General features: G+C 59.5%; 2 protein-coding genes and 1 long non-coding RNA gene across 3 annotated transcripts in view; 2 read left to right on the top strand and 1 right to left on the bottom strand.

Moving 5' to 3' along the window:
• EXD3 (exonuclease 3'-5' domain containing 3) overlaps positions 1–9,137 on the top strand; it is a 36,777-nt gene extending 27,640 nt beyond the window's left edge. Inside the window, 2 exon segments of the mRNA XM_087943913.1 lie at positions 5,190–5,283; positions 8,436–9,137. Coding sequence (XP_087800039.1) covers positions 5,190–5,283; positions 8,436–8,710 — 369 coding nt within the window. The 3' untranslated portion in view covers positions 8,711–9,137.
• A 622-nt stretch (positions 9,138–9,759) lies between these two features.
• Positions 9,760–9,923, bottom strand: LOC148129457 (uncharacterized). Its single transcript, XR_015745402.1, has 2 exons — positions 9,857–9,923; positions 9,760–9,826 (listed from the first exon to the last, which is right to left on the bottom strand). It is a non-coding gene; the product is annotated as an uncharacterized LOC148129457 (long non-coding RNA).
• A 3,884-nt stretch (positions 9,924–13,807) lies between these two features.
• On the top strand, positions 13,808–15,712 carry NRARP (NOTCH regulated ankyrin repeat protein). The gene has a single exon (XM_026693504.2). It carries the CDS (start codon positions 14,036–14,038, stop codon positions 14,435–14,437), a length of 402 nt encoding a protein of 133 aa, XP_026549289.2. The 5' UTR covers positions 13,808–14,035; the 3' UTR covers positions 14,438–15,712.
• The last annotated feature ends 3,970 nt before the right edge of the window (positions 15,713–19,682 follow it).

Consider the following 19,682-nt stretch of genomic DNA (forward strand, 5'->3'; position numbering starts at 1 on the left):
GGCCAGGAAGGGCTGGTGGGGTTGCTCTTTGCAATCCCTCCTCGCCCCCCCTCATCTGTTGCTTTGAATCCCTTGCCAAGGGTGGGGATGTCTTTTGGGGCGCAGGAGACTGGCGTGGGGGTGTGTGTGTGCTGTGAACGCCGTTGAGTTTGCTTCCTTGCGTCGGAATCGCCCGCCTTCCGTTTCCCTCCAGCAGTTGATGCTGGGAACAACACCCTGGCAGGGTAGCCTGGCCTACCCAAAGCCACCTGGGCCACGTCTGGGCCCTTCCCTGCCGCCCCTCTTGACCGCCAGGGCAGCTGCAAAGAACAGGGGAGAGGGTTGCTGTGCAGGGGGCGGGAGAGGAGGAGCCGAAGGCAGGGAGCACCAAGGCTGAGAGCCCACCTCCCCTCCGCCTTCCCTGGGAAAGGGGGTGTGCAGCAGGCCCAGCCCAGCGAGAGAGAGAGCAGCTGGGAACATCTGGGCTGGGCCCTCTCGCCAGGGCCGTGGGGCGGCCTTCTCAGCGGGAGCCGCGCTTAGCTCCTCTCGGAGGGCTCTGCCTCGACGCGGCGAGTTTGGAAAGGGGCTGGCTGTTTGTGGGGGCGGGGGGCAGCCGGGAAGCTCCGTGGCAGGGTTGGGGGCAGGTTTCTCGAATGGGGGTGGGGGCAACCTTTCAAGACTGCAACGGCCTCCAGGAACTGGAGCTGCCTTCTTCCTGCCTTGCGTCCCGTCTCTCCATTCTGGGGGACGAGCCTTTTGGGGTGCACAGGCTTTCCAGGAGCTCCTGGGACTCAGGCCGCGGGGGTGTGGGTGGGTGGGTGTACCTCGCATTTCGCCTCCCGTTCAACTCCCCTTGGCTGCTGCCCTGCCCTGCTCTGGCTGCTGCCTCTCTCATGGGGGAGGCCTGTTTACAGACGTGGCAGCCTCTCTTTCTCTCCCCCCCACACACAACCAGAGCCCCCCACCCCACCCACACACAGTGGTCTTGCAGTCAATGACCAGCAAGGCTGGCCTCAGGGTCAGGAAGGGGCGCCATTTTACACTGGAGGCCAGAATCCCCACCCCTCTTCTCGGCCCCAGTCAGCACCTCCAGTTTGGCCCGGATGTACCCCAGCTTGCGTGTGTGTCTGGATGGCCGCGGTGCTCTAATCCCGGCCCTGGGTGCCTCCCCTATCCTTGTGGGCTGCTGCCTTCTCAGGAGGTGGATGTTGTGGCCGATGGGCCCGTTGGTCGTCTCTCAGCTGTGGGCTGAGAGCAGCCAGGAAGCCCCGGTGGCCTCCTGGCTGTTTTGACGTCCAGTCTTGGCCTCTTGGCTTTTTTTCTCTGCTCCCGGCTGGTTCCACCTTGTGTGCGAGGAACCGGTTTTTCTCCTCCTCCTCCTCCTCCTCCTGGGGCCTTTTGTTTCCGCTAGATCGGTTACGTTGCTCCTGGGCCTCCGCTGCTCCGGCGCTCGCTCGTATTTCCTTTCTCACGCTTTCTAAAAGGGCGTCCTTGTGTCGGCTTTGGCCGCTTTCTGGCAGGTGGGGAGAGGACGGGCACGGAGTAGCCCTGGGCTCTGGTCACTCTCTCCGGGGTCAGCTTGCCTAGGACGGGAGGAGAAGGGGCAGGATTGGCAGGCCAGCAAAGAAGGGGCAGGCTTTGGGGAGAGGCGAGGGACGGCAGTTGGTTTTGGGGAGGTTGCAGGGGGCCTCCAGCCTCAGGCGCAGTCTATACCTGGGAAGGCAAGCTGCCCAGCACCCGTGGCGAGAGAAGGGCCGGCTTTCTTGTTCCAGGTGTTTGAAGGGGGATTCTGGAAGGCCGGGCAGAGGCAGGGCTGTGCAATGCAGGGCGGTGGAGGTGTTGCACATTCTGCATGCACACATAACACACATTCCGGATTCAGCTTGCAGTGCAGCCTCCAGATTGGCGAGGGCCTGGGGAGGGGGGCTTTCTCTCCCCCCTGGAGGGGGCACACATAGTCCTCCCCCGCTCTGCTGCAATGGCTCCCCACCCTCCCAGCCCTGTTGTTCTTCTCTGAGTGGCGGCTCCTCTTCCAGGACTCCAGGACCCTGGGATGGTCGGCCTGAGCAGTCATCCCAGGGGCCCCATGGCTCCCTGGGAGAACCTCCCTGGATTCTAGCCCCAGCTTTGCTTTCCCAACGCCCAGGTGAGGGTTGGCCTTCGGCCCTCCCAAAGCAGCCCTTCCCCAGGCCCCCTCAGGTGGCTCCCCGCTTTCCCCTCCCTGGCAGCCACTCCACGGCTGCAGAGACAGGGCCAAGGAAATGCCTCTCGGCGCTTTATCTGCTCGGGCCCTTTTGACAGGGCAGGGGGCAGGGTGGGGCAAGCGAGGAGAGCAAGTGCCGGGGGGGGCCCCCGGGAGTCAGGGGGGTGGGGGGGCGTGGAGCTTGTTTGGGGGAAATCGGAGCCGAGGTTGGAAAATCCCAGCAGCCAGCCACCAGGGCGGGAAGGCCTGGCTCGTGGTGGTGGGGTGTGTGTGTCTGTGTGTCTGTGTGTGAGCACATGAGACATCTCCCAGCAATGTGTGACTAATGGGCGCAGGGAAAGAGGCTGCTGGCTGCTGGGCTCCTGGGCTGAACTCTGCCCTGGGAAGCTGGCCCAAACTGCCTGGTGCCGCAGCCCTTTCCCACCCTACCCCCCCCCCATGGATTCCCTGGGTTTGGGGAAGGCCAGCTGCAACCAGCAGACCCCCTCTGGCTGCCCTTCGCCCCTTTTGGGCGGAGGGGTGTGTGTGTGTGTGTGTGAAAAAAACACCAGTGCTCTGCTAGCAGCTCATTCCCAGCCCTTTCCCCCCCCCCCCCCAGAGCAACCCAAGGAAGCCGTGAAGGTGCAGACTCTACCCTGGGGCCCTCCCTCCTTCCCTGCCCCTCCCCAGCCCTGTCCAGCCAGAAGGCCACCCCCTGTGTCCCAAGAGCCCTGCCCTGCCAGGCTTGGAGGCTTCCAGTCCGTCCTGGGACCTGGAGGCTGGGCCTAAAAGGAGCAGGAAGACTGCGCCAGGGGTGCCCTCGCTCAGGTGAGCGCTCCCTCGGGGAGGAGGAAGCGCTGGGCGGCTGTTCCCACACTCTGGGCAAACCTTGCCAGCTCATCCTGAATGGATGCCAAAGCCCAGACGGGCCCTCGCGGCCTCCTGGCACCCTCCTGCAAGCAGCCTCCCGAGTCACGGCAGGCCCTGGTTCCCACGGCCTCTCCTGCCAGGCCAGCGCAAGGGAGGCGAGGAGGGGCGGCCCCAGGGCCCGCCGGGGCCTGGCGGGTCCTGGGCAGAAGAGAAACGGAGCTTGGCATCCCGAGAGTTTTGCCAGGAGCATCTGGCTGGCTGGCAGGGGGCAGAGGACTTCCCTGGAGCTGTGTTTTGCGCGATTCCCCCTTTCCTCGCCTTGCTCCCCGGGCAACCGTCTTCAGACCTTTTACCCATCCTCTGGCTTAGGAGGAGTAGCTGAGATTCTGCCAGCTCTCCCAGAGGGCCTCCCCCACCCCGTGCCCTGCTTGGGGGAGATGGCAGCCCCCCACGTGGGGTCCTTCCTTCCCAGCAGCTGCCCAGGGTCAAGCGAGGCCCGTGGGGTTCCTCAAGGAAACGGGAGCCGCTGGGTCTCTCCAGCTGCAGAGGAGGCGTGCAGGGCTCCCACCAGCCCAGGTTGGACTGGCGAGCCTTGCCGCGCCACACCTGCCTAACGGCTTCCCCGTGTGTGTGTGTGTGTGCGCGTGTGCGCGCTTCTCGGTTGACAAGGTGTCGGCCTTCAGCTGGCCCAGCCCTCTGAGACATTTTCCCATCGGAACGGCAGGAGCCGTGTCATCCTTGGGACCTGCGCTGGGAAGCGTTCCCAGGGCTCGGGCTGGGCGCAGGTTCCCTCCTGCCGTCCAAGTGGGACGGGTTCAGCAGAGAGAGAGAGAGAGAGAGAGAGAGTGTGTGTGTGTGTGTGTCATTCTCAGGGCTGCCCTGCCCTTCCCAGAAAAGAGTGTTTGGCAACAAGAATTGCCGTACAGGTGAGCAAAGCGGGGAAGTTCCCGGAGGAGTCAGATGGGGTGCCCCAGGATAGCTGCACCCCCGCCGGGTCTTTGGGGCCCAGAGGCAGGGGAATGGCAGTGGGCACCATGCCAGCCTGGCTCCCGGGTCTCTGCCTGGCTCCCCCAAAGGGCAGGTGGCCTCCCTTTCCCAGGTGCAGTCAGTGGCTGCTCCGCTGGCTGAGGTGGGAAAAGGACAAAGCTGGCGCACATGGTGGAGGAGGGTTGTGCCTGGCTTGGCCTTTGAACTGGGTGCCCAGGCAGCCCAGCCTGGACGGAGGCCCCCTTCGCACCACCCAGCCCTCAAGCAACTCCGGCCACTTCATTTCCAAAGGCCCCTCTGTGGAACAACACACCTGGGGAGTGCTGGCTGGAGAAGCCCTTCCTTCCTTCCTTCCTTCCTTCCTTTTCCTTTCCTTTCCTTTCCTTTCCTTTCCTTTCCTTCCTTCCTTCCTTCCAGCCTTCCTTCCTTCCTCCTTCCTTCCTTCCTTCCTCCCTTCCTTCCCTCTCTCCTTCCTTCCCTCCCTCCTTCCCTCCCTTCCCTTCCCTTCCTTCCCTTCCTTCCTTCCTTCCTTCCTTCCTTCCTTCCTTCCTTCCTTCCTCCCTTCCTTCCCTCTCCCTTCCTTCCTTCCTTCCTTCCTTCCTTCCTTCCTTTCCTTCCTTCCTTCCTTCCTTCCTTCCTTCCTTCCTTCCTTCCTTCCTTCCTTCCTTCCTTCCTTCCTTCCTTCCTTCCTTCCTTCCTTCCTTCCTTCCTTCCTTCCTTCCTTCCTTCCTTCCTTCCTTCCTTCCTTCCTTCCTTCCTTCCTTCCTTCCTTCCTTCCTTCCTTCCTTCCTTCCTTCCTTCCTTCCTTCCTTCCTTCCTTCCTTCCTTCCTTTCTTCCCTCTCCTTCCTTCCTTCCTTCCTTCCTTCCTTCCTTCCTTCCTTCCTTCCTTCCTTCCTTCCTTCCTTCCTTCCTTCCTTCCTTCCAGATACCCTGGCAATGCTGTGGCCCTAAGCTGGGGGGGTGGGGGGTTCCTCACAGCTGCCTTTAAACTAGGGCTCCTCCTCAGACATAACAGCTGAGGTAGCTTGAGAAGAGCCCCCTGTGCCAGGACGAGGAGGCCGGCCTTGGGTTGCCCCGGGATCGATTCTTCATCCCTTTCCAAGGAGCCCAGGCGGTTCTCACGAAGGCTCCTTCCCTCTCCCCCCCCCCACCCCCTCTGCCTCCAAACAGGCCTGCAACTGCAGCCAGTACCTGAAGGTCTCCAAGGAGAGGATGGGGCTGCTGAGGAAGCGGAGCGGCTGCTGGACAGGGGAGGAGGACGCAGGTACGCCTCGGAGCCCGTAGGCGGCCGGGATAGGTGGCCAGAGCCTGCTGCGGCCCCCGTTGGTGGGAAATGGATCCAGGAGGTCAGGGCTGGCGGTTCACTTGGGGGGGGGGGATGACCGGAAAGTGCCTCCCCTCCCTGGCTGTCCTAAAGGGGAAGGTCGCCCGGGTGGTGCAGCCCAGGGGCTTCTCCTGGGGACGGCTACCATCCCTGGATCCCCAGTGGGATGCAGCAAACAGCAGCCGTTGGGACAGGCAGGACAGGCAGGACGGGGTCCTTCCACACACACACACACACACACACACACACACACGATCCCCAGAGCCTGATAGGTCCCACAGGGGAGAGCCACCCCGTTTGCCGAGCGACCTTCCCTGGCCCAGCTGCCATTCTTGTGACTGACCCAGCTGGTTGAACAGGTTTCTCTCCCCAGGAAAGGCTTGAGAACAAGAAAACAAACCGGCTCCCTCCTCGCTGGTCTCTCCTCCTTTCCCACAAAGGATAGAAAGCACCCTCCTGCCCCCCCACCCCCACCCCACGCAGCTTGTAGGAAGAAATGCGAGTGGGGGGGTTTGTGAGCAGACGAGCAGACTCCTGCCCACTTCTCTCCCACTCCCACCCTTTGCAGGCCGACATCTCCACCCTTCTGGTACCGACCCTTCCTTTGCCACGTTTCTGGCCTCGGGTGGGCCTTCCCCCATTCCTTCTCTGGGCAGGTCAGCAGGCCAGCTCAGGGGCTGGCTGTTCTGCTGCAAGGGGAGGGAGGTGGCCAAGGGGGCCCTTTTGGCTACGGCTCTCTCGAAAGGTGGAGCTGCTGGCTTCTCTGAGAAAGCCCCCCCACCTCAAGCCAGAGAAAGGATGGAGACGAGGGGAAAGGAGAGACTGCCCTGGAAATGCCCGGCTGAGCGGCTGCTTTTCCCTGAGACCAAACCCAGCCCTTCCTTTCCTCAAGCCCGCTGCTTTTCATTTTCATTCGAACTGTGCTTGCATGTTACGAGAGGACAATTAATTGTGGTATAATTACTCATTTGAATTTTTCACCTGAGGCTCCCATGCAGGTTTTTCCCAGGCTGTGGGATCCCTTTTCCCGCCCCTTTCCGAGGCTCGCCGCCTCCTCCTCCCCCTATCTGCCTCCCTGTTTTGGCCAAGATCCTCTTGTGAGCCCCAACAGGTCTGCCCGGTGGTTTGCAGGGCCAGCTAACCTCGGGGTCCTGGGCATGTTGTGTCCAGGGGGTGGGATTCAAATGTTTTAACAACCGGTTCTGTGGGTGTGGCTCAGTTGGTGGGCATGGCTTGGTGGTCATGTTATGGGCTGGGTGTGGCCAACTCAATATCACATCGAGGCACGCATCTCCTCGCCTGGCCTCTCGTGACTGTGGGGATGCTGCAACAGTCAGAAGTGTGAAAAAGGGTCATAAGTCACTTTTTTCCGTGCCACTGTAACTTTGAATGGTCACTCCACACAAGCAAAGTACCAGCAAAAGAGGGGAAAAAACTCCAGAGAAGTTCCTGAGACAGGAAGTCTAGTCCTGCCAAGAATGTAATAAGGGTTAACGGAGAGGCAGTTTCTGTAAGCAACCCCAGAATGTTTCCTTCCTGCCTTCCTTACAGGATTAGCCCAGTAATTTCTTCTAACAACCGGTTCTCCCAACTGCTTAGAATGCTAACAACCAGTTCTAGCGAATAGGTGCTGTCCTGGCACCCTTGGCAGCAGCAGTCGGCCAGGCCCTTCAGACAGAGAACGGGGGCCTATTGGCCCCGTGGAGCAGGGGTCTCCAACTGTAGCCCCTTTAAGACTTGTGGACTTCAACTCCCAGCTATGCTGGCTGAGGAATTCTGGGAGTTGAAGTCCACAAGTCTTAAAGGGGCCACAGTTGGAGACCCCTGCCCTGGAGGATGCCCAGGGACCCTGAGAGAATCTCGCCAGATGCTTCCTTTTTCTCTCTCGCACTCCCGAGAAGTTTGCACACCCCTTACTGGACCTTTGAACTCCAAGGACGCTCCCAGGGTGTGTTTTTAAGACCTGGGCAAGTTTTATGGCCCCAACCTCTCCCTTCCTCTCCCCAGAAAGCGGGCCCTGAGTTAGCACGCACACCTTCGGCATCCTGAGAAGGGCTGGCTTTCCCTAGGGAAGTTGGGAGGGCGGGGAGGGTGGGGGCTGGCTTGGGCCTCCCAAGGACTAGCACCTTGGCTGCTTGCAGACGGAAGCCCGAGGCCGTTCTGTGCGCGGGGCATGAATTCCCCACCGTCACCTTTGAGGGACAAACTGGCCATTCCTGATCCCCGCGACCTGTGAAGGTGGCCAAATTGCTCCTATTTGGAGGGTGTTGTTGATGTTGTTGTGACTTTTACACAGGAAAGGAAGACAGGCCCCCCCGTTTGGCCTTCCTTGCCAGGGACACTTCAAAGGGTCACCAAGACAAAAGCACTTCAAAGTGGCCGTTTGTCAATGAGGGACTTGTAAAGCCCCCTCCGTCCCATTGCACCCCCCCTCCCTCCCGGCCCCTCCAAGGAGCTCTTTTCAAAGCCCTCCTCCCTTGGAAAAGCCCCCCCCCTCCTCCTCCTCCTCCTCCTCCCTCCCGCCAGCAGCGCACAGAATGCCAGCAAGGGCCCCTCGCCAAAAGGTCATCTCCTTGCCGGCTCACCAGAGACAAAGGGGGTTTTCTTTGGGAAGGGAGAGGGAGTTGGGAGAAGTTGGTGGGCGGTGGGGGAGCCCCCTTGGAGTGGGGGAGACAAGAGTCACCAGCAGAGTTCTCCCCACCTCTCCCTCTCTCCTCCGCTGCTCCACCACCACCACCGGCGGTTGATGTCACCGTAAAAAGGCCTCAGCAGAAATCTTCCCATTTTCTGTTTTCGCTTCAGGATCTCTCGCCTGGCCGCCTCTTGAGGGCTACTTCCTGGGACGGCTGCATGTTTTGCACTGAGAGGAGGAGGTTGCAAACGGGAGGGGGGGCAGATCTTTGCCCCCAGAGCCTAGTGTCCCCTCCCTCTGTACCCTGCAGGGCTGCCTGGATCCAGGGATTCAACTTCGGTCACCCCTCTCTCTCTCTCTCTCTCTCTCTCTCTCTAGTCTTCTCTGGGAGGAGGCCAGGAATGGAAACCCCCTCCCCCACAAGAAGAGGAAGTCTAAGAGCTGCACTTTTGTTTTGCAGAGGCCTGTTTGGGAGATCCTGGCTCCGCCGCCACCACCCCGGAGCCCCAGAGTTGCAGCCCAGGCTGGCAGGGCCTGGAAGCGGCAGGCCCGGAGCTGCTGCCCCCGGGCGTCCGCCTGAGAGTCGAGGCTGTTCCACCCGGGGTGCTGTGCAAGGAGGACCTGGACTGCTTCTACTGCTGCAGTCAGTGCGGCCAGGTGTTCTGGGAGGGCTCCCACCTGGGCCGCCTGGTCTCCCAGTTTAGGGAGGTGCTGGAGCTGCCGGAAGAGAGCTGAAGCGGAGGGGCTTGTCGGTGGGGTCTGCGCAGGAATGGGGTGAACCCCCTCAGAGCCTCCCTCACGGCAGGGAGGCATGTTGGCAGGGCAAACCTCCCCCCCCCTTTTCAGAGGGCTCTTTGAAAGGATTTCCGGCTTTTTCCCTCCGGTGCTGTTTTGGCACGGACCACCGTCCCACAGGGTGGAGACCCACTGCAGGCAGAGTAGGGCCCCCATCGCCCGCTGCCTCCGGTGTGAGGTGGATTGTTTAGCAGCATTTGCATTCCAGACCCCAGGACCAAACGTTCTTGCAGACAAACAAACACACACACACAAACCTCTGCAGTGCAACTTGGAGCTTTGCCTGGAACTGTATGCCCTCCCTCCTCCCTCCCTCCCTCCCTCCCCATCTCTCTCTCTCACACACACACACACACACACAAACACAGTGCAACTTGGAGCACACACACACACACACACAAACCTCTGCACAGTGCAACTTGGACTGTAGAACTGTGCCCCCTCTCCCTCCTCCCTCCCTCCCTCCTCTTTCTCTCACACATACACACACAACCTCTGCACAGTGCAACTTGGAGCTTTTGCCTGTAGAACTGTATGCCCCCCTCTCCCTCCTCCCTCCCTCCCTCCCTCTCTCTCACACATACACACACACAAACCTCTGCACAGTGCAACTTGGAGCTTTTGCCTGTAGAACTGTATGCCCCCTCTCCCTCCTCCCTCCCTCCCTCCCTCTTTCTCTCACACATACACACACACAAACCTCTGCACAGTGCAACTTGGAGCTTTTGCCTGTAGAACTGTATGCCCCCCTCTCCCCCTCCCTCCCTCCCTCCCTCTTCTCTCTCTCTCTGCACTCAACTTGGACACACACACACACACAAACCTCTGCACAGTGCAACTTGGAGCTTTTGCCTGTAGAACTGTATGCCCCCTTCCCCCCTCTCTCTCTCACACACACACACAGGAGGTCCTTCTGTTTCTCTGGAGATAAGAGGCCCATGCAAGAAATGTCTCCCTTCATCCCAGCCAGCCAGCCAGCCCTCCCGCCCCGTTTCTCCTCTGATTTTTCGCCAGGAGATTCCCACAGGGAGACCTTTTTAGGCTGTTCTGAGGAATCTGGACCCCATCAGCCTGGAGGGCAGCAGCCTGCTCTCTCTCCTCTGGGGGCTTTCTTGTCTCTGTCCCCCACCCCACGCCCAGGGCCCCTCTCCTCACAAAATGAGATGCTGCCGGCAAGGAAGATCTAACAAGGCTTTGAGTCCGGCTGCAAACGTTACCGGAGAGCCGGTAAAATCTGCCTTTTTAACGCGGCGTTCCGATGTTCAGCTGCAGTTTTTAAGGACAATAAATGAAGGTGCTACTGAAACAAGATGAGGTTCTCTTGTGTGACTCTTTCCATCTGCATTTTGCTCACCAAGCCCCACAGTTAGGAAGGGGCCATTTCTGCTTTTGAGCATCCAGTGTTTAAAGTTACCCTTCTGCCAAGGACGAGCAGCAGGGCTGGAATGTTCTGCTTAGGCTGACTTTCTTCCCCAGGTGCCCTCAAGGGCAGAGCAACTCCCCTGCGCTGCCCGAGGCCAAAGACCCACCAGTCTCCCGCTGGGGAGGTTGTGTGTGTGTGTGTGTGGGGGGGTTTCTCTGGCTTGCTCTCCTGGCACGGGAGCTCCGTAATTCCGGAAGGAAGCTTCGCTTCCCTCCCTCCATCCTGTCCCCAAGGCAGGCAGCCAAAGGGCAGGAAGCGGTTTCTGAGCATCTCGAGACAAGTTCGGTCGGGTTCCAGAGGACGTCGACCTTTCCGGGCTTTGGCAACCCCCCCCCCCGCACTCCCCAGGGAGGAAGGTGACCAGGCCTCTTGGCACAGTCCCCCTCCCGAAGCGGCTCAGGATTCCCAGCGGGTCCCCTCTCCTCTCACAAGGCTGCAAGCTGTCCGGGCAGGCATGCCTAATAAAATGACCCTCCAAGCCAGGTTTGGAGCAGCAGCAGCAGCACCACCGCTGGCTGCAGACGGGAGAGGCCCGGCTGGCTTTCCTTGGGCACGAAAGGAGGCCCCAAAGGCTGGGGCAGGGGAGGTGGGGGGGCGCCGGCCTTTGGAGGATAAAGAATCAAAAAAAGTTTTGCATTTTATCCTTTCTGATGGCGGGGTGGGGGCTTCTTGCCAGGATCCGATGTGTGTCCCCCCCCCTTTGCCCAGGCCAAATGGCTACATCGGAGGGCAGTCCAAGGATTTAACCGCAAAAGCCCCCAAATCGGCGTCCCTGCCGGGGTGGTCCTTCCTTGGCCCCTCTCGCCTTCGGTTATGCCAGCCTCCGGGCAGGTGGGCGGGGGAGCCCTCCGTCGCGGGGCCCGGCTTCCTCGCCGCCGCCTCTGCAGGCAGAAGCGAAACGGCCTTTCCCCGTGCGAGATCTTGGCGGAGATAGCGCCGGTTCTCCGCCTGTTTTAATCGGCAGCGCCATCTCCCTTCCCGGAGATCCGCGTGCTCGCGCGCCCGCGCGCCCCCCGCCCAGCCTCACCCCGCCTCCCTCCGGCCCCGCCTTCCCCGCGGCTGGGAAGAAAGGCGCAAGACTTTCCCACGCTCCCGGGTTCACCGTAATGAGGCCGCGGCGGCCCCGCCCCCCGCAGGCCCCGCCCCCGCCTCGGAGGGGGTGGAGGGGGGTCGGCCCGGTCCCCGCGCCCGCCTCACGGGCCCCCTCGGAAGGCCGCAGCTCCGGGGAGAGGCTCCCACCCCCCACCACCCCCCAGGGACACAAAGCGGCAGCCCCCGGTCTCTGCGCGCCCAGGTACGCGTGAGGAGGCCTGGCCCCGTTTCCCGTCCACGCCTGGGCAGGAATTCGGCCGGCTCGCTCCACAGCCTAAGGCCCCAAAGCAGCCCGTCCAGGCGGCTGCATATCCAGGCGGGTGGAGCTGTTGTCTGACCACAACCGGGGCGGGGGGGTGTTCAAGGCTTCCGTTTGTCCCTCCACCCCGTCCTAACGGCCCCTCCCTCCCTGTGGCAGAAGAACCGGAATTATTGGGGGCTTTGCTGCCCGAGGATTTTTTGGGGGTCGGTGCTGCACTGCTGCCATTCATGGTTTATATCCATGCGAAGTACAAGGTGGCTGTAAGCCCTCCCCACCTTCTCAGTCTCTCTCTCTCACACACACACACACACACACGCCTGAGAAAGTCACCCCCCCAAAAAAGTTTCCCTGACTGAGGTGGGTCCTTCACCCCTCAGGCAGGAAACCAGAGAGAAGCGTCTCTCTTTGCCTGGAAGCAGAGGTGAACCTGCAAGCTTTCAGGTCACACGGGACTCTTGGCCTTGGTCTCTTCTTTCATCTTGGTTTAAGTGCTTCTTGGAATGGGAGACGCCGCCCCCCTCCTCGGCTGGCCAGTGCCTGTTTTTTTCTCACGCTCCGGTTGCCCCCTGTCTCCCCCCACCCCCTGGCTGTTCCACTTTCAGTTTTCTTCCTCTTTCTCCCCCCCTGAAATTGATTGAGTCAGCAGTTCCTTTGTGGGCTTGGCTGCGGCTTCTGTCTTTTGTTTGCCCAGCAATCCTTTTCAATAGATCTGCTTCCTGATAAGGGCCCCCTGCCTCCTGCCCCATGTAAACCGAGTCCTCCCTTTGAGGAAGAGGCACTCCACAGAAAGGAGGCCTTTTTCTTTCTGAAGCAGGCAGGGACCCACGGACAACCAGGAAGCCATGGCACTCCTGCACCCCACCATTTCCCCCTTACAGGGGTTATACCAGGGGGACAGGAGGAGGAGGAGGAGGAGGAAGGCAGGAAGACCTTTTGCGCCCACCGCAAAGCCTTTTCTTGCTACTTCTGCAAAAATTGCCAATAGCAGCCCTGGGAACCGCAAGAGAACCCCATATTTTGTCTCATTAAAAAGCACCTACTCTGCAAGTTTGAATGCATGGGGCAGGCAGGAGGGCAAGAGGGAAGAGGGACTTCCTAAAACTCTTCTCTGTGGGGTTTGCTGCCATCTGAGCCAGGGTGGTATCCCAGGTTGTGCTGCCACCTCTGCCCCAAGCCCCATCCTCCAGTTTGTTCCTTAAAATTTAAGCCAGACCCTTTACCTGCTTGGTCTTTCAGGGATGCCCTGGATCCTTCTGCCCTGGGAACAGAGGACAGGAGCTGCATGCAGGTGGGAAGCAAACCTGACAGTCAGTAGGTGGTTTCTTTGGGGCAGAGAAAACAGGTGAGTTAACCAGGTCTCTTTCAAACAAGGCTGGTTTATTGGTTGTTTTGTGAGCCCCGTGCTGTAGTTTTACTGTAGTTGTGCAGGGGGGTGTCCCAACAGGGAGCCCTCCAGAGAGGCCAAGGGAGGAGGGGCGTCTGGGAGACCTGCGTGGTTTGAGACCTACATGGTCAAGGAGAGCAGGTGCTTCCGCAGAATCCCAAGATTTCTTTTCACCCTTTTGAAAAAGTGAACAGAAGCAGCAGAGAATCCAGCCAGGCAAGCATTTCTGAGCAGAATTCAAGGGACGGTAGCCACCCCTGTTGAATTTCTGCCTCACAGGCTTGTTTACAAAGTGCAAGGAGCCGTTTTGAAGGGGTGGGAAAGGGGTGAAACGCCTCTTGGCTTCTCTTGCTGGGAGTTGGGGGCTGATGTGCGGTCAAGGAGGGGGAAGAACGGGGAAATGGGCGTCGTGCACCTCCTGAACCCAAAGGCCAGCGGCTTGGCTTTTTCTGTCCCCACCCCGCCGGGGCTGCATCTACCCAGGTGGGGAGCAGCAACTCGCCCCCTTCTCTCCTCTCTCGATCCGGGCGATCTTGCCGGCTGGAGGAGGAGGAGGAGCAGCCCTCCCAGGCAAAAGACGGGCAGGGCAATCCTCAATGCGTGCCCGGTTGCCCCGATCGTACAGCCGCCGCAATGCAAGCGAGGGCAGCGCTCGGCCGACCCCGGGAAACTGCCGCCGCCGGTGCAGGTCCCACGCCCCCCGCACCCCGTCCAGCTCGGGCCGTGTGCAGGGAAGGCGGGGCTGTGTCGGCCCTCCCTCGCCAGGCAGCGACCAATCCGCTCCCGGGAGGGTGGGGAGGGCGGGGCCCCGGCCATTGTTATGCAAATATCACGGGGCCGCCTAAAAGCGCCCCCGCCGGCCGCCCGCTCAGTCCCCGGCCGACCCGCGGCGCTCGGCGCCCGTAGCAGGCAGCCAGCCAGCCAGCGGAGCCAAGCGATCCTTCCAGCCAGGCGGCGATCCCGGGCGCGGGGCGGATCGAGGTGTGCTCGGCGGCGGCGGCGGCGGCGAAGCCAGGCCGCTCGGCCTCTCCGGGGCCCGCGCGCCGCCTCGCCCATGCGGGGCCGGGCGCGGCGCCTGCCCCGTCGCCAGCCGGGCGCGCAGCCATGAGCCAGGCGGAGTTGTCGGCCCCGCGCTCGGCGGCGGCGGCGACGGCGCCCAGCCAGCGCGTCTTCCAGGAGGCGGTGCGCAAGGGCAACACGGCCGAGCTGCACTCGCTGCTGCAGAACATGAGCAGCTGCGAGTTCAACGTGAACTCCTTCGGGCCGGAGGGCCAGACGGCGCTGCACCAGTCGGTGATCGACGGCAACCTGGAGCTGGTCAAGCTGCTGGTCAAGTTCGGCGCGGACATCCGGCTGGCCAACCGCGACGGCTGGAGCGCCCTGCACATCGCCGCCTTCGGGGGCCACCAGGACATCGTCCTCTACCTGATCACCAAGGCCAAGTACTCGGCCGCCGGCGGCGGGGGAGGCGGCGCGGGCGGCGGCGGCGGCGGCGGCCGCGGCTGACTGAGCGCGCTCCGGGAGCTCCGTCGCGGCGGCGGCGGCGGCCCGCAATCCCCTCCGGTCCAGCCCGCCGCGGAGGCGCTCTCCCGAGGACTCAGCCCTGCGCCGCTTCCGGGAGAGATGCGCGCTTGTTGGCCGGCCGGCCCCCGCCGCTTTGGGCAGAGGAGACGCGGGCGCTGGGCCGGACCTCCCCGCCCTTCGGGAGCTGTACCGCCGCTGCTCTGCCTCTCATCTACCTCGGTTCTTCCACAGTGTTGGTTCCCCGCTCGCTCGCTCGATCCTTCCTTCCTTGGCGCCGACCGGCTGCTGCCCACCGCGCCCAGGACCTGGGTCCCCGCCGCCCCGTCGCAAGCAGCCAAGCCGACTTCGGAGGGGCCGACTTCCAACTCTTGCTCCGGAGCAAGACGCCCGTTCGCTTTTTGTCTGGTGTCCAGACCGCAATCGCAGCCCCCAGCTCGCTCTCGTTGCCCTCCTTGCAGCCTTTTGGGTCGGTTCTCCCGGAGGGCGGGGAGCTTCCCCCCCCCGCCCGGTTCTTCTCCCCACCCCCACAAAAGGCTGAATTTCGCCCGGCCTCTTTCCACGGAGAAAGGGGGGGGCGCTTTAAGGAAGCGTCTCCGGAAGATCGAGGGCGCCCCTGCTGCTGACCGGAGGGAAAAGCAAAACTACTGAAAGCCGAACCTTTCGAAGGAGGCGATTGTCCAGGCGGGGGTCGCTTCGGAAAGGAGCCCCGCCACTGACTTGCCCGCCCGCCCGCCCGCCCGCCCGGGTGCCTTCGATGCTGCTCTTGAGTCTCTGCCCGGCGTGGTGCGCGCCCAGGCAGCCCCCATGAATGTCGAGGAAGTCACCCGCCTCTTCTTCTGACCCCCCAACCCCCTTTTCGTGTGCACTAGAGAGAGAGAGAGAGAGAGAAAGAAATATCCCTTTCACTGCCATATCACCTGCGCCTCTTTCTCCCCACCCCTCAAATAGCCATTAAACCTTTTAAAATATAGTTCTTCACTGTGTTTGGGCTGCGCGTTTTAAGTATTTATCTTGTTACGTGTGCAAGGATGTGTGTGAAAAGGAGTCATTTGTGATTTGAGCGGGGTTTTTGTTTTTTTGTTGTTGGAAGGGATGTTTACTTTGGCAGTCCAGAAAATGCAGTTTTTTTTTCTTCTTCTTTTTGGAGGGGTTGCTTATTATTACGCATATTTCTTCCCTAATTTCCTGAAATAATTACCCCCACCCCATTGCACTGAGTTATTTTGCTATCTCCAGTTCCTCCATGCTCCCCCCCCCTCCCCAAAAGGGAGCTGTTTCCTCACTTGCTTACTTTTCCTGGTTGGTTTGCAAGGAATGGTGGTTGGGGCTTCACCAGCCCTTGGTGGGAACTGCTGGGTGTGTGCGCGTGTGTGTTGCAGGGCCCCTCCTGCATGTGGCTTTCGGTCTGAGGGTTCTTTGGTGGGGGGCAGAGCCACTTCCTATTTTCAACTTTGAGGGGGTGTTTTAGAGTTGCACATGATTTCTTTTTGTCTTAAAAACAGATTTGCCACGATAAAAATGTCATAACATTTATGGCATCATTATTAAGGAAGAAAACGTAGCTGGTTGTTCAGAAATCCCAAGATCAGATTTCAGTTTTTAGGAAAAGATCTTGGTCAAAAGCCCGTTTTGCTAAAGAAGAACTCATGTAAAGATGTTAACACATATTTATATTTTTATATATATGAGAAATATACCTTTGGAGACTGTGAAACCTTTTTTGGGGGTGGGTGGGGTGGGGTGTGTGAAATGAAATATCCATGAGGCTTGTTCTGTTGCGTGGTTTCTGCCATCCCTACTCCTTTCCAAGAACTAGTGGGAGTGTTTCCCACGCCCTTGCTGTGGGAAGTGAGTTAGGAATACCTGGATCCCTCTCTTAGCTAGCCAACTAGGTTCCTTCCCATGTGGATCTGCTAAGCATCCTTGCTCTAAAGTAAGGTCTGCCCAGTTCGGTGGGACTTGCTACTCTGGGGCTGACAACAGCAAGAGGGAGTAAATGGGATACTTTCTATGCAACCCGTAAAAGTTATTGAATGTAGCCAGGTATTATGTCCCCCCCCCCAAAAAAAACACCCCCACACACACACATACACTGAGACATAAAAGGGAAGGTGTTATTTGGCTACTTCTGCTGCTGGCTCCTTTGTGCCAAAATGGGAAATGTCTCTTTTAAAGGGTGTGTGTGTGTGTGTGTGTGTGTGTATTTGAGATGCACCAATTTTGTGCTGAACGATCTTCACGTCTGAATATTTTTTCTTGGGAAAATGCATTAACGTTTGTGAGGAGGGGGGGAAAAAAAAAAGCCAGACATTGGAAGAAGCTGGACCGCCGATTATTTCAGTGAGCAGCCTTTTGCTAGAACAATGGTCTTGTTTCCCCCTCCCCCTTTCTAGGTGGCAAATACCTTTTCTTAATTATGTTAATTAATTTGTGGAGAATTTTAGGCTTATGTTGAAGCTTTATGTGGGTCACTGTATGATCATTTTTTTAACTGGATGAAAGAACTACAAGACTAAGGGGGGGGGCTGTGTTTCAGAGTATATCATAGCATTGTGTAGTCCCAGGGTGAGAAGTTTATAAATAATTTTTCCACTGATCTTTTTTTTTATATATATAAAAACAATGTTCCTATGTTTGTGTGTGCTTTGTTTTTTCTTTTCCGACCAGAGGCTGAATTATCAAGGGAGCGAGAAAGGGGGCAAGGGAAAGGAGGGCGGGTGTGTGTGAGAGAGAGTTGTCTTGGGAACTACAGCTCCCATCATTTCCTCGCCAAGAAGGGAGAGTCAGACAGGCTGGAAGGGATCAAACCACGGCAACTTTAGCAGGCCCTGGGACTGATGGAAGGGAAGGAGAGCCTCCATTTCCAGCAGCAGTTCAGCTTCAGAGTAGGATAAACGGAAAGCATCCGTATGGCTTTGGGCTCCCAAGAGGGAGGGCTGTAGCTCCTCACCTCTTTTGACAGAAGAAACAAGGCCCCCTTTTGTTTCTCTCCCTCACTTAAGTGTTCAGCGGGCACAAAGGCCCTGGAGGAAGAGGGGGCCCAGGACCCCAGAAATATTTGGAGGGCCACAGGGTGAATCTATGGGAGGGCACCAGCTTGAGGCTGCTGGCATCCTTATATGGCAGGGAAACTGGCTTCCCATGATGGGCTGGACTTTGATCCGTGGGACCGATTGGCTTCTCACTAAAGGAGCTGAGCCCCACCGAAACCTTTGGGCTGGATTCGCACCAGGGCGGTGCACTGGGTGAGCTGCCTCGGCCTGTTGCCAAAGGTGGAGCCGCAGGCAGTTGTGCCACCTGGCAATGGGGCCCCTCGCTAAGTGACTGGTAGTTTCGCGGTCCTGGTTTTAGAAGGCAGAGGTTTCTTCCCCCCCAAGATGCCTTTGGGTGGAGAGGAAGCAGAGCCACTGTCCACCCTGGAGGCCTGGTTGGTCCTCCACACCTTGGGCACATGGGCAGCGGATGCCCGTTGCCAGTACTCTGCCTCCTAGGGGGAACCTGACAAGGGCTGGAGGTTGGGTTGGGGTGCCTACCTTCTCTTCATCCCACACCGGAACCTGGCGAGGCAGAAATGGGAAAGGGTCACTCAGCCCAGGCCCTTAAGTCCTGAGGGTTTAGCCTCCGCTGCATGAGCCTGGCCTACCTAGAGCAGGCAGGGCAATCGGGGTGGCGGCGGCGGCAGTGGCACTCGCCCCTTGATCCCCTTCCCACGGCTGGCACCTGGGCAGGTTGCTTTGCTGGCGTGGGGAGCCCTGCCAGCTGGGTTGACGAGAACATCTTTGGCATTTTTGATTGCAACGCTGCTATCACCAAGCAGAGCCGGCTGCCGTGAGCTCAGGAGATGCCATGGGGTAGGAAGAAGGGAAGGTGGTGCTGTCCTGCCTTGCTTGGCACGGCTGCCAGGGAGATTCCTGGGTCCTTCCAGCCTCCGAGGATTCCCCCGGGTCAGAATGGCAAAACTCCCGAGCAGCAACATCTTGTTTTTTGTTTCTCTTTCTCTTTAAAAAACGGCTGGGCTGCTTCTCTTCTTTTTTTTTATTTTGCTGCTTTCGGGCCCCTGCCAGGCTGTTATTCTAATGGTGTGTTATTTTTTTTCTGAATCTCATTGTCCCCGAGTTGCCTTGCGTAGGCTCTGGTTGCCGCGACCGAAACCCGTGAAAGAATTTTGAACTTCTCAAGTGTTTCCTGCAATTGTCTCCCAGTTTTTTTGTTTTGTTTGCGCGACTGACTCCAAAACAGATGGACCAGGGGCACCTCTCAGTCTTGGGTGGGGAGGCAGGGGGGGGGGGGCGAGGGCTTCACGTTTCCCTTGCGATTGACGCATGGAGAGGAAAATAAATCCGTATTGACTGCCTCAATGCGCGAAGTGATATGGAGCAGGGGGGGGAATCAAATTGCTGTGGAGTCTGCGAGCCCCCTCCCCTAGTTTCAACGTATTTTTCAGCCCTGCATCGCTCATGGAGAAGAAGCTGAGCCGAACCCAATCGAAAAAATAATGGATTTATTTTTTTTAAATAAAGGGATTTGGAGGAGGGGCTTATTGAATTGGGACAAGGGCACCCCAAACCTGCCTGGGTTCACCTTTTTCAGCAGGGCCTCTGACCCTGGGCTGCAGCTGAGCCTTGCACCCCAATGCTCTTCTGCAACCAGGTAAAAACCTCCCCCAGGTGAGAGTCCTCCAGGAGCCGAAGCCCCTTGGGGGCCCACTCCTCATCCTGGCCCCCCAGCCAGCCCTGGCCAGAGGGACGAGTGGAGGGGGCCACCTTCCCAGCTCTTTGGAAGCAGCGCCAGCTCACCATGCAGCATCGCCGGCCTTCTCGGGTGGCAGGGCCTTTTGTGAGCCGTCGGGCTTTTTCCCACACCCTCTCGTCTTGGTGGGGCTGCTGAGAAGAAGGCGGCAACCCCCCTCCCCTCCCTCCCCTCTGCGGAGAAAGGGGGGGGTCTCATTCAGTCCCTCTTCCTGGGTCACCTCTCCCCCTGCCTCGCCCAGCTCTTTTCTTCCTGGTTCCCTGCATCCCTTGGAGCCCCCTCTGGTTCCTTTCAAAGCGGCATTGATGCCTTCTCTGCCGCGCCCCCCTCCCCTGCTCCCTTCCCCACTGTTCCCCTTCAGCCTTTCTCCAGCTATTCATTCCCAGGACAGCCCCTCCCTCCTCCTGCTCCCCTCCCTCAAGCAGCTGGTATGCTAATGAGGGCCCCCACAGAAGGGGGGAGGGGGCTCCAGAAGCCA

This window comes from Notechis scutatus, chromosome 15, assembly GCF_049901735.1.
Source record: "Notechis scutatus isolate UNSWTSFEM ecotype Mainland chromosome 15, rNotScu1.2, whole genome shotgun sequence".
NCBI lineage: Eukaryota > Metazoa > Chordata > Lepidosauria > Squamata > Elapidae > Notechis > Notechis scutatus.

Bases quoted from the DNA above. Each gene is read 5' to 3' on its own strand.
- NRARP (XM_026693504.2), top strand. From the start codon at position 14,036: ATGAGCCAGGCGGAGTTGTCGGCCCCGCGCTCGGCGGCGGCGGCGACG.